We start from the raw sequence: 14,624 nt of genomic DNA on the forward strand, positions 1-14,624 counted from the left end.
TGGGATAGTGCCTCGGTTCACTAGCCTTAGGAGCTGCTATTTGCCTTGAATAAATTACATGAAAACATGTTGATTGATAGATGTTGCATGTCAGAAAAGAAGATAACTGTATCTTCTTCAGCTTACTAAAAGGTCATGCACACAGAGTGATAGGAACAGCCATAGACAAGTTTGAGATAAAGTGTATCATGAAAAGGTGTGCAATCTTGCAACAGTGATACATGGACTTAAAGGCATTTTCTTTTTAAATACAAATCGTATGTCCGTTGTTAAAGGAAAAATAAAATATGCTTTATCTCAACTATATTCCCCAGTATTTCAGTATTACACAATTTCTACTTCTGTCATGTGGTTGAAACAGTGAAAGTCATAATCATTTTTTAATTGACCTTTCAAGTTACTTTTAAAATATTGTATGGGTATGGAAAGATTTTGAAAAGATCTTCATCAATTTTATAATACACATTTATGTGACAGAATGAAAGAAATCTACATGTAGATAAGTGTTTCATATTAATAAAAATGGAAACAAGAATTTATAGCCATTTCTTGTCTTTAACTTGGATTTCCCACATGTATAATGGACACTTTAGAAAAAAAATCTGTGGATTGAGGCCTGAGTTGTGGTTTTTGTTTTCTTTTGTTTTCCAGGCCATCAGTATACTTCTAAATTGTAGGGCTTTAAACTGCATTCACCTAAATGTTTATATTAAGAAGACAATACCAAAAGTACTTAAAAAAACTCTACATGTGAATATTATGATTTTTTATTATAAAATATGCTTGAAGTATATTTGTGCTACATATTAAGCCTTCTGTTTTAAAAAAGATTCTGTTCTTTTATCAAGATTCCATATCTTTGTGTTCATTAATCTAGTTTATCTTTGAAAAGTTTGGTTGAACAAGAAATCTGACAGTTTTAGAAGTATAGTTTTTAAAATAGGATGAAATGTTTTTAGTCACAAAAAGACTGGCCATGTTCTTATCTATACCAAATTACTTTGTTCTCCAACAGAGCTGCCAAACTGTCAAACTGTCCAGCTCCAGTATATAACAAAGATTCTGTTGTATTGTAAAGATATTCATAACAATTTTTATGGAGGGCTGAAAGTGTATAAGTTCACAGTTGTAGCGATAACATGGCACTCTTCACTGTTTGGCTTGTTTATATTGGCACAGATCCCCAAAGTGGAGACTGACAGAGTCATGCAGAAATCTGGTATTTGAGCTGAAATTTACACACTTTAAGTGATGAACTAAACAGGCTGGTGTTTTCTTTTTCTTACTCAAAAAGTGCAAGGTTACACAATACAGACGGTTTTCATCTTTTCCCATAAATGCACAGATTCCTGGGATATAAATGACTGAATTCATCACCAATTCATCAGGGACGCTGAGCTATGCAGTTCTGTTTACAGTGGCAGAAAGTTAATATAAATTTTCATCAGAAGGGGAAGTTTACACATATGATTCTATTTGTCCTTCATTATTAGCACCTGAGTCTAGGCTAGAACGCATAATTGTCTACAGGCACAGGCCAAATAGATGCAAGGGAAAGGCAAATAAGCACACCAAAAATAATTTTATGGTTGTCTGTTACAATTCTCTCACTGGGATTCTTAATCTAGAAAATCAATAAACAACAGGAGTGAAACTCTTTTCCTCTGCTCAGGCATGGCACAGCAGAAAGTAGCACACAGAAAGACCATTGTGCTTTTTTTGTTTTACTTTTATTCTTCCTGTGAAGTTTATTGGATCAGTTTCTACTCAAAGCAAAATATATCCTGGGTCAGTCTGTTAATTTTATACATTTTTCAGGGTTCTGTAAGTGTAAATATCCAAGTGGCAGCAAATATGCCAAGACAGAATAGTACCGTCATTTCATTTTATAAAATAATTTAACTCAGAGGCATTCATTTATCTTAAAGGTTTTCTTTCATTTTTATTGTATTGTCATCTGAAAACTTGTGGAAATTAAGATATTCAGAATAGATAGTGCTATCGAAGGATAACAATAGATAAACTATACTAATGATATAAAGTCAAGATCAGTGATCCTAATTTTAGGGTTATGGACATAATCTTTTCCATAATATATCTATATGTAAAAATATTTTAATTAAAAATCTATTTTTGGATATCATGCTCTCAATATCAAGGATACTTTTATTATATCTAATTTTACATTTAGTATGAATTTCAGTATAATGTATTTTGTTCGAATTTTGTCTTTTAAGTTAAATTAAGGTAAATTAATTCACCTTTTACATACTGATGAAAGTTGATTACTTATTTCCTCCAATGTGGCTTCAGTGAAAACTTTCACATTATTTCATTCTTCTGGTTGAAACTCATTAATTAATAACTTTGCTCTTTTCTGTCCCTGTTTGTTCCTTACTAAAATATTGTTATACTTTTCTTTCTAGTAGGCAAATGTAAATAAATTTTAATTTTATGGGTTGGTGGCCATAAATAATAGTGTCCATTAAAAAGAGACTATGTCTATCCCTAACCAAGGAAAAAGACAAATTTAGACTCAAAACAGTTTATAGAAATCCAGATCCCAGCTGTGATTGCTTTGTAGTAGGTGAAAATAAAATGTTGGAAAAGGATTTTGAAAGTGATAGTATAGTTCTCACAAACTGCATTTTGATAATTTTTGACACAGGTTAATTTAAAAGCCACAGAGTTCATTTCTTACGGGAATCTATAAAGTCAATTCGATTTCTATATTTTTCCAATTTACTTTTCTTAATCTCATGGTATTAGGTATTATATTGATTATTTTGAAGCAGTTGTTCAGAATGTTTAATTACTCCTCTCTCCATTTGTTCTACTTACCTTGACAAACTTTTCAGTTTCTTTCATTTAAATTTCTCGAAAGAATGCTGAACCATGAGGATAATATTCTGCCTTTTTACCTAAATTTTGGAGGTTACACTCTCAGCAACGTTTGTAAAGTAAAAGGCTGACGTACCACAGTTAACCAATGACAGGAGTAATTTCTGTCCCTCGATGTCGGTATTACAAATAGCCCCACTGTAATTTTACTTACTCTTTAAAGCAAAATCTACTGAAGCTATATAAAAATGTTTGTAATAAATTTCCTATTTTATAGCTATGGTTTACCGATTAAAATATTTGAGAAGAGGCTGCATCACTATTCACCCAAAAGAGAAAAAGTCACGCAGAGAAGGTTGTGTCAACAAGATAAGCATCTGGATGAAAACTAAGCAAATTATGCAAATAGACAGATGTTTTCCATATATGTAATATATGGATAAACTTTTCAGGTTTCATCCAGATGTTTGGAATCATGTGAACATAGTCATAACCTCTTTGTGACCCCTTCTTTTCCCTATCAGGTAGACAGATTAAATGACTTGTTTAAAAGCATTTGGTATGGGATTAAAAAAAAAAAAAAAAAGGAAAAGTTAAGGATCTCACTCAGCTTTGACATCAGTGTTGTTTCGTTTTTTTCGCTAGAACAACCTGAACTCAAACTACATCTCTAGACTAGCCAAGTAGTTTGACTGCTTTTAACTAGAAATTAACTGATTTATTGTAACTATTAGTTGTTTACTTATCCATTAAAATCACGCCGTTGCATTTTCATATACACATGTCCTCAAACACAGCTCTTTCTCTTTCCTCCTTTGTTGTCTCTCTCTCACTCTCTCTCTCTCTTTTGGAATAAAGTGTCACTAATTTATATAATAAACCTCAGGTTAATTAAACAAGTTACTCATTAAATCAAGATTATGGGGGGAAGGATTTAAGGATTCAAGTTGTTTTCAAATACTTGAACTCATGTAGGAGCACTCATTCTCATATAAATAATGTGCTAATTACAAACTATACTTTTCTGCTAATTAAGGCAGGTCAGCAGGACTTCTACTTGGCAACACTTAGCTTAAGTGTTCAAGTTGCTGTAAATTATTTTTAATTATTTGGAGATTAAAGAATAGATAAAATTAGGATAATCACTCTCTTAAACACACACACACACACACACACACACACACACACACACAACACACGTTTCTATGCTGTCTAATTGATTTCAGAACAAGTCCAGAAAGCTCTTACCAACCTGTTACAACTTCTTTTTGAGGTCTCCATTTCTGTCAGATTTACTGTGGCATAAATGGCAAATAGATATTATCTTACACGCACCAGTAGTTAATTTTCTGTGTTTGGAAGGATTCTGATTCTGAGGTTTCATCTGTCTTTGGTGGTTAAAAATGCTATGGAGTAGTTATGTCTGTTATGGATAAAGGGAGTGGTTGGGGAGGATTGATAGTCATGCCAGTCCCAAACTCCATTCTACTTGCTTTTTCCTGAGCATGCTGTTTCCTGAACACGTCTTTATTTATTCTGTTTGCCACTTATAGTTCTTTGAAATACCTTAAAATCCACAACCTTTTTCTCTTTGCAATTTCTATCACCAAATTTTAAAAACTAGCAGATAAGCTGACGTACAACAGTATGTAGCACTTAATAGATGCTCAGTAAATATTTGTTTAGTGAATGAACTAATATGTTGACAACATAATCAAACTGCTTTATGCTTATTCATCCTAAGGAGACATAAACAATGAGATTGAGCAATCTACCAGATAATCAAGATCGGTTACCCATATATTGCTGCATGAACTTTGGCAAGCTTAAACTATCTTGATCTACATTTGCTGTCTTTGTTTTTAATTTGTTTTGTTTCTACTTTGTTTTTATGTTAGTATAATTCTTGCATCTCCACAATTACTTTTATTTTTTCATAAAATTGAGGTCTTAAATTATCAATAACCATGGTAGTATCATACTGATTAAATAAGTGCACTATCATCTAAACCAAGGCAAAAACATGGCAGAGAAATAGGGAAGAAATCATGTATTAGTAACACAAAAATGTTAATATTAAAAAACTTAATCATAAGTTACCAAATTTTCTTCATCACTCCTATGTCACCTCTTTGAATAATTGTTTGAGATTTATTCCCACTTGAAACACTCACTTGAAACATCGAAGGATATTAAGGATGTTTTCCCTTTTTTCTTTAGTTTTATGCTTACATAGAGACAGATTTCTTGAAGATGTTTAAATGTCAGTATTAAAGATAATATAAGATATTTCATGTTTACTGTAACCTCATTTAAGTATCTATAACATTGTTTCAAATATTGTAAGAATTCAAAGTTCTTAGGGCTCCAGGACTGGTCAGATTGCATCAATGACTTGCTCAATGATTAGCACTCACTTGGCATTCCTCATTGAATGGATGAATCAATGAATGAATTAGAAACTTTGAGGGGATATGTAGTTCATAAGCTAAATTCACTGTGGGCTGGAATGTGTGTGCTTGTTTTATGAGAATGAAGCTTTGTGTAGGATATCTCAGTTTCTTGTATTAGGCCTTTAAACTGTAAAAAGAAGTGTTTCAATGATAAAAAAAAAAAGTTATAATGCTATGCTTAACCATCTCTAATGACTGCTCACCTCTGAAAATAAATACTGTTGGAGATGTTTAAAACCCAAAGCAACACTATCAATTGGCTTCTTGGAAAGTAATAGATTCTTGTGAAGTCAGATTCTTACCACATCCACAGAGGAACAAAGACCAAACTTTTGTATCCATAACTAAAGAGCCACGTATTTAATTAGGCAAAATGGAAAATCTGTTAAACGTCCAATGTGATTTTTTTCTTTCCAGGAGTCTAAAACTCTATGAATTTCTTTTCAAAACTATCTTAGCAAGTAGAAGTGGGGCTATTGGGGGTAATATTTTAATGACAGTGATTCATTATTCATAATGTGATGTGTTTTCCAGGATGCAGTTCTACCATTGTGTACATAGAATGATAATACTTATTCTGACCAAAAGTTGAAGTTGAACTGGATCTCAGAACTATAAATATATTCTTCATCTCAAGGATAATGCTCCACTGTTCAAGATCCTCTTATTAGTTAAGAATTGTTTTCAGACACAAGAGAGATATTAAAAGCTGAGATCTAAACAAATTAGGAATTTAATTTTTCAAATCAAACTAAGAATCCTGGAAGTTATCGTTTGCTAGTATTGACTCAATGGCCGAAAAGTGTCACTGCTGAAGTTTTGGTAATATTCTTGGCCTATCCCTTATAGTCAGTCACAAGATACTGAGGACTGTATCCCCATACATGTGGGGAGAAGGGCAAAAAGGACAGCAAAGCCTTTTACTGAAGTCCACTGCAAACTTTTGCTAATGTCTCAGCCATAAGAACTATGTCCCGTAGCTACCCCTAACTTTGTAGGAGACAGAGAGATATAGTTTTCACCAGGACACATTTCCTTCTCTAGTAAAATCATGTTTATGTTAGTAAGGAAGAAGGAAGCAGTGTATATTGAGTACACAACTAAAAGGTTCTGCCACAAAAAAATGGATATAAATTAATTCCTTTCACCTAAGTGCAAAAGATAATATTTAATATTCATCCAGCAAAACAGTCAGTACATGCTATATGCCCGAAATTGTTGTAAATAAATTCTTAGAAATTAATAAATTGGAAATATTGCTTACCTTTGAGCATACACATATTTTTATCAAATAATTAATGAAAAAGAACATAGTTTATTAAATAATTGTTGTTTTAAATGTGATAGATAATGGATGGGCTATGGAATAACAAGGTAGAACTTCTTTCTGCTTGGGAAGGTTAAGAAACTCCCTGCAGAGAAAGTGAAATTCAAGGTTAGTTTTGAAAGATGTGTAGGGGTTTGACAAGTATGCAAAAGGAGGGAAGGGCAGGAAGGAAAAAAGCTTTTCCTGGCAGAAGGATCATTCAGTCCAAAAGTATAGAGCCATTCATTCCTTTAGCAAATGTTTCTTAGCACCTAGCTGTGAAGTACAGTGAGCTAAAAGCTGGGGCTACATGAATGAATGAAACTGACATGATCCTGACTTACCTTCATGGAACTTACAGTCTAGTCATTTAAGAGTACATGGCCTTCAGTGCTTTGGATGAACTGTCACACAGGATACTTAAGCGGGAAGAAAGCTCACCAGTCTCCTTAGGGATAACAATTAGGGAGAGATGAAGGAACCCTAAGACCCAGTCCTCACTTTTAACCTGTTAATTCTGTTTTAGAAATGTGAGCCACTAAAGAGCTTTTTAGTAGAGAATGACATAGTCAAGTTCGAATTTTATAAGGCTGGAGAAACAGCATTAGGAAGGATTGACTGGACTTAAGGCTTAAGAACAAAGCTTGAGTGTTCAGATCATTATTCGTCATCGAGAGATAATACAGAGGCAGTATTTGTGGTGATGAAAGGGAAATGAATACAAAAAAGTGTTTAAAAAGCAGCATTGACAACACTTGGGGATGGATTGGACTGGGTATAGAGGAGTGTAAGAAAAGGAATAAATCAAGCACGTCTCTAATATTCTTTGTTTGTGGAAGTTGGGGGACTGCCAATCATCTTAATCAAAATTGTGTGAATAAGATTTGAGGTCAGGAATGAATTCACTTTTGAATGTATTTGGGTTTGGGATGCCTGTGGGACATCCAAGTGGAAACGTTTTTTCAACAATTAGAAATACAGATCTGAATCTGTAAATACTAGGGTGTTTTATATCAAAGATAGGGAATTGGGAGACTTTAATATTATATGATAGCTAAAGTCATGCTATTATTTGGAGTATACGTATTTACTAATTTGTTCATTCTTTGGATAAATATTTATTAAGCACCTACTATATGTAAGGTACTATTCTTAGCACTGGAGTTGTACACACACACACACACACTCTAAAGTTTCTGCCTTCATGGACTTTACATTCTTTACTTTGGGAGATGGCCAATAAGCAAATAGATATTATAGTGTAATGATAAAAACTATAATGAAAAATAAAGTTGGAGGCTAATGGGATAGAGTCACATAAGGGTGCTATTTTAATAGGTCGGTCAAAAGACCTCTCTGATGAGGCTTTGAGATAGGACTGTACTCTCTCTGAGGTTTAGCAAGGAGATCAGTGTGTCTGGAACAGAGTAAGCAAAGGGGATAAAAGTCTTCTGCACAGCAAAGGAAACAATCAGTGAAATGAAAAGGCAATCTGTGGATGGAATAGGAGAAAATCATTGTAAATCATATATCTGAAAAGGGGCTAATATCCAAGACATATAAAAAACTCATATAACTCAATAGCAAAAAAACAAATAATCCAATTTAAAAAGGGGAAGAATATCTGAATAGACATTTTTCCAAAGAACACATACAGCTGGCCAACAGATACATGAAAAGATGTTCAACATCACTAATCATCTGAGAAATGCAAGTCAAAACCACAGTGAGATATCATCTCACAACTCTTAGGATGGTTATTATTAAAAAGATTTAAAAAATAGTAAGTGTTGGCAAGGATGTGGAGAAAAGGGAAACTTTGTGCACTGTCAGTGGGAATGTAAGTTGGTACAACCACTGTGGAAAACAGTACAGAGATTCCTCAAAAAATTAAAAATAGAACTGCCATATGATCCAGCAATTCCACTTCTGGGTATGTATCCAAAGAAAACAAAAACACTAATTTAAAAAGATATATGCATCCCCATGTTCATTGCAGCATTATTTACAATAGCCAAGAATGGAAATGACTTGTGTCCATTGATCGATGAATCGATAAAGAAATTGTGGGATGGATGGATAGATGGATAGATAGATAGATGATAGATAGAGATAAAGATATTATTCAGCCATAAAAAGGCATGAAATCTTGCCAGTTGTGACAGTATGGAGGGATCTATAGGGTATTATGCTAAGTGAAATAAGTCAGACAGAAAAAGACAAATAATATATGATCTCTCTTACATGTGGAATCTAAAAAAAAAAAAAAGCTCATTGATACAGAGAATAAATTGTTGGTTGCAGTTGTGTGGGGTGGCGGGGTGGGGGGGGAGAAATGGGTGAACTAGGTTTTTTGTTGTTTTTAGGGGGGTTTTTAGTTTAAATAAATTGAATAAAAATATAAAACAAAAACAAAACAAACCTCCTAATTCTGATGATCCCTAAATGCTACTTAAAACTTGGCTTATCCAGGACAGTGACCGTGCTTGCCCTCTACCTCAACAAATCCATGCCCCTACTCCTCTCCACCAGAATCCATGTTACCTGCCTTCATGTCACCTAATTAAGGACATTTCCAGTTGTCCATTTTCAAACCACACTGTGGCCGAACTCCTTCCCAAGGTGCTGGGCTAGTCCTAGCAACACCACATACACACACACACACACACACACACACACACACACACACAAACACACAAGGAAGAACTGGGTCACTGCGTCAGAGTCAGACTCTGGGATGCCCAAAAATAAACTTGCTGAAGGAGGGACTTGGATTTTGGGCAGACCCTCAAGTTATCTGTGAAAAGCAGCCCTGGTTGCACGGGTCTGGGCCGCCCAGCCTAGATAGAGTATCAGGCTGCTGGGCGAGGGCGATGGGTGGGGAGGAATGTCAGGACCCTGCGGTGGGGGGGGGGGGGGGGGTGTGGGAGGGGCGGGGAAATGATGGGAGCTTGGACTAGGCTGGTTGCAGCGGAAGTGATCTGAAGTTTCACAAATGCTGGATGCGTTCCAAATATTTTACTGATTAGATTTGGACTTGCTGTGAAGGGATGTGAAAGATAAAGAGGAATCAGGAATGATTGCAGCATTTAGGGTTTGTCCAAATTGATGAGTTGAAAAAGAGCAACAGTTTCTTTTTTTTCTTTCCTTTGTTTGCTTGCTTTATTTGGCTTTGATTTGTCTTTTTTGTTTGTTTTGTTCATTTGTTTTTTTTGGGGGGGCACTTGTTACTGCATTGGAGGCAGTTCAGTTGATGAATTGATAAATTCCATATGTTAGTTTGAGAGGCAAGTGGCATGATCAAGAAAAATGGACGTACACATTGAGTTCATGGGAGGCATGGGAGCTGGAGATATAAATCTGCATTGTCAGCATGTAGATGGTATTAAAGATCACGAGTCTGAATAAGAGCACCTAATGAGTGAGAGAAGAGAGAGATGGGCATAGAAGGGAAGAGAAGACATCCAGACATGTCTGGGTGCTTAAAACACTTCAAGATTTAGAGGGGGTAGAAGACATGCAAAGAAGGCTGAGAAGTAGCAGCCAATGTGTAGAGTGATAAGAAAAAGGAAGGTGAATGAGAACTGGGAAACATGTTTGAAAGTTGAGCAGAGGAAGAGGAGCTCACAGTTCTTTTTTGTTCACACCACCTTCATAGCTTATAAGAAGTTAGATTCACGTTGCTGTGTCCTATTTTAAACTTTCACATTGAAAGTCTTCAGATGAGACCTGCTGAATGAGACGAACCAAAATTTTCAGCTCAGTGTAATTAAACTACATAGTTTGAAACACAGTTTGAGACATGGTTTTCATTTTCCATCATTGATGTGTTATTCTGTTTTAGCTAAATTCCTGAAGGCCAGTGTCTGTTGCATCCAATTAATCTCTGTATGGCTATGCCAATTATCTGGTGTTTAAGGCTTAGTAAAGAAAAGCAGAGGAAATGGGTTGGAAGTGTATGGCAAGTGAAAATAGGGTGATAAGAAGATAGGAATAAAGATGTAGTTCAGACTTAAATGTTGCCTCTGTGAAAGGCCTCATTTTGCATATTCATAACTTACAAGGTTGATTTTATGATTTCAAACTTTTCCTCAAGTTAAGACTTTTTATAGACAAATGTGTAATCTTTTGAACCAAATGGATATAAAGGTAGAATAAAGGGCACTTTAAAAAACACATACTGACATTTCTCTCTGTCTCTTGATACAAACTGGTTGTGTGCTGGTGCAGAGAAAAAAGATATGAATCAAAGAAAGAATCCTGCAACAGAAAGCTTTTGCATCAATGCGTATGTTGGGGGAAAAAAGGAATAAATTCAGTGGAGAACCAAAGACCAGCCAAATCTTTAGAGGAGAATTTATCAGACAACTTGCCTTAGGACATGTATTGGAATGCAATAGAGGAGAAGTTAAACTTCAGGGATTGATGGCTAGGCATTTATGCTACAAAATAAAAACCATTAGGTCTTACTAATGGTACATCAAATTCGTAATTCGTTAGTAACTTTAAAGAAGAATATTCCACTGTGGTCTTCTCAACTAACTTTTGCTTACATTATTTTTCTCAAGAAAGCCAACATATCCGTTTCTGTAAATCTGAGGTTACATTTAATTGCTAAAATTTCATTGTTCATAATCATTTGCTTTGCATATGTTGTATTTTTAAATAATTATGCTTGTAATTGATTTTCAGTAATACGGCATAAAATACTTCGTCCCTATAAGAAAAAACTTTAAAAACAACAGTAACAACAAAACTTAAATGGGAAAGTGGTAGAATAAATTCTGGTTTAAATGCTCAGCCATATTATATAGCTTTACTAATTAATCAGCTGGAAATTGTTATACCTTAAGACTTTGATTTTGTTTGAGTGTAATTTGGGTATTCTCTTCTTTTTCAATATAATTGGTCATTGGCTTTATACTTATTAAAAAACATGTTCTTCGTGCTTGTTTACAGGTTTTTCCAATTTATGTTATTGCAAGACCTTTTCAAAGCGAACAGAAAGGCACAGACCTTGATATGAGAGAAGCATGTTTATGAATGCTTTCATTAACTAAGATACACCAACAGGCTGTCCCCAACTTACTAATAAGTTTTGTTGCACGTAACCGTTTCTGAGCCTGTTGTTCACAAACAGGAATTCCTGTTCTCATAGAAACAATGTTGTGTATGATCCCATACCCACCCTCAAAAGCTTATTTAACCGCAATGTAACTAAAATAATAGTAATAGAGTCTCTAGATCCTTTTGCCTGATTCCAGATCTCTGAGACCCTCTGGACCTGACAGTAAAGGGAGTGAGATGTAAGTTGCTTCATACAACAATTCCCTAAGAAGCACAGGGAGAAGTTTCTCAAAGTGTGAATGAGGAGACCAGGCCAAAGGCTTGCCCACTGGTTTTTGATTTGGTTCTCTAGGGAGGGTGGAATGCGTAAAGAATAGGATCTTGAAGAAGGGTAATCTGGGAATTAAATGGGAATTTGAATTATTTAAAAGTCGTAATTTTTTTTAACATCTTTATTGGAGTATAATTGCTTTACAATGGTGTGTTAGTTTCTGCTTTCTAACAAAGGGAATCAGCTATACATATACATATATCCCCATGTCTCCTCCCTCTTGTGTCTCCCTCCCACCCTCCCTATCCCACCCCTCTAAAATTGATATGATAGTGAGAAAAATAAAAAGAAAAAATTGAAATTCTTGGAGTCAAATTAATACTGTTAAAAAAAGCCGTGACCATGAAAAATTACTTAACCTCTCTAGGCCTACTTCCACGGTACCATGTGAGGGAATTTAATAAAATATTTTCAAAGCCTTTTTTTCCCCAGCTTTAAAATGTTTGATTTCTGCCATAGTAGTGTCAGTAATGAGTGAAGTGTGGTGGGAATGGAACCGAGGAATGGCCCGGCGATGTCTTGGCCCCCCTATGCATTATATAATTATAGTGAATAATAATAATAGTAATAAACATGACTATAGTTACTAAGAGTATCAGAATGGTACCTAGTAGAGCAATAGTTCTCAGACTTGGCTAATCATCAGAATCACTTGGGGTGGTTTTAAAAAATTGACGTTCTTGGATCCCTCCTCAAACCTAATTAAATCAGAATCTTTGCAAGTGCAAGACTTTCTCTTTATAACATAGTCTCCTGTGTGATTCTGATGACTATCTAGGTAGGGAACCATCAGGCTAGATGTTCTAAGTGAATTGAAATGAGAATTTAGCATGATTTTTCACATTCTTTCTGAAGTCCTATTTAAACATAAACCTGCAGAGTAAACCATTTCCTCTTAGAGGTAAATTTCAGCTAAAAAGTCCTAATTTTTAGAATCTGGCATACTAGAGTTTTCTTGTTTAAATGTTCACTGGGAATATTCAGTGTTAAATTATCCTTTCTTACAGATTATGAACAAATGGCATATAGCAAATGACATACTCTTGCCTATTTTAAAGCAAAATAGAGGCTAAAATTGCTAGGATTTATTTATGATATGCAAAAATATTTGTGACATTGTGGCCACCCCTGAGTATATAGTTTATTTATACTGAGTATATATCTTAACTTGATTTTTAAAACATTTCCAGGTAACTCATAGAAAGAACCTCTATTATATTTCTATGTCTGTACATGTTGTTTTTCCCTGTTCATACCAGGGTATAGAGAATTACAAAATAAGTTTGAATATGTATTTTGAAATATATTCATTTCAATGTTTAAGCAAAGGGTTAATATTTCACATACTATTTGTAAATTAACTGTATTCACTAATCAATTAAATTTTTTTTTTTTGTGGTATGCGGGCCTCTCACTGTTGTGGCCTCTCCCGTTGTGGAGCACAGGCTCCGGACGCGCAGGCTCAGCGGCCATGGCTCACGGGCCCAGCCGCTCCGTGGCATGTGGGATCTTCCCGGACCGGGTAACGAACCGGTGTCCCCTGCGTCAGCATGTGGACTCTCAACCACTGCGCCACCAGGGAAGCCCTCAGTTAAATTTTTGATATTTAAATATGTTCTTATTTTCCTGTTATATAAAAAATTTTCATTGATTGAAAATTTTAATTCATTGACTAACTTAGTTAGTGGAAATAGCACTTGACAATGAGATATTATACAGGTACCACAATGTAATAAAGACAGTTTTCTAAGAGTTGCATATAACAATAGTGGCATTTTGACCCAAAGATTCTATTAAATTGTAAGGAATTGAAAATGTTGGTGGACTTCATCACTTTGTTAGTAACTTGATATCATTCTTAAAGTAAGTAGCCATAGAAATAAAAGAAATTTAAAATGTTCTACTGTTCTCTGTCACTTTTTAAAATCACTGTCACCCTTCCTACATTGTACTATGCTTCTGTTCTACTCATGGCTTTTCCCTGGTGGTTATCATCTAACTCATCTTTGGGGCACCTTTTTATTTCACAGAATGGTGACTGCCCTGTGGATAGGTGTGCTCAAGGTGTTCTTTATGTTATCCCCATACATTACATGTCTCGTCTCCATGTTTCCAAGGCACATGAAATATGACATAGCTGAGGCCTTTAAACACAGTGCATAATAAAAAGAGCTAGGAGGTAACAATACCATAGAGGCTCAGGTCACGAGGGTCTAATTTTGCATTGGCAGGGTGAGATGTTGACAGGGTCTCCTTTTTTTACAGCTGTATCCATGGCCATGGAATCACGGGAAGGTCCTAAGTGTGTATTTTGGATTTGTCCTCAAATTTCAGAATGCCTCATTTGTGTATACCAGTGTCTCAGCTGTTGCAGACTTTGTAATGAATTAGTATTGGACTCAGAAATTGAGTTTCTGCCAGAGGATTCTGGCAGTGAACATTCTTCTATAACAACAGACGAGTGATAGCAGTAGAAATGCCAGGGGACTTCACAATAGCATGTCTCAGGATTCAGTTAATGGCTTAACTTCAACATAAAGATGATCAGAGCAAGAGGAGCTTATTGTTCCACTCTGGTGAGTGGTCTGTTAGGTGCCAGTATGTAAATGAAGATAATTACAAGAGA

General features: G+C 35.1%; 1 protein-coding gene across 11 annotated transcripts in view; it reads left to right on the forward strand.

The window, feature by feature from the left end:
* The window catches only part of FOXP2 (forkhead box P2), a 248,483-nt gene that overhangs the window by 65,184 nt on the left and 168,675 nt on the right, over nt 1-14,624 (forward strand). For 3 of the 11 annotated variants that reach the window (XM_065883476.1, XM_065883477.1, XM_065883478.1), the window contains exon 2: nt 1,684-1,689. The exons of the other annotated variants lie outside the window; for them this stretch is intronic. In XM_065883476.1, coding sequence (XP_065739548.1) covers nt 1,684-1,689 — 6 coding nt within the window. The remainder of the gene's footprint in view (nt 1-1,683; nt 1,690-14,624) is intronic. 11 annotated transcript variants of the gene reach the window in all.

This window comes from Phocoena phocoena, chromosome 9, assembly GCF_963924675.1.
Source record: "Phocoena phocoena chromosome 9, mPhoPho1.1, whole genome shotgun sequence".
In the NCBI taxonomy this organism is placed as follows: domain Eukaryota; kingdom Metazoa; phylum Chordata; class Mammalia; order Artiodactyla; family Phocoenidae; genus Phocoena; species Phocoena phocoena.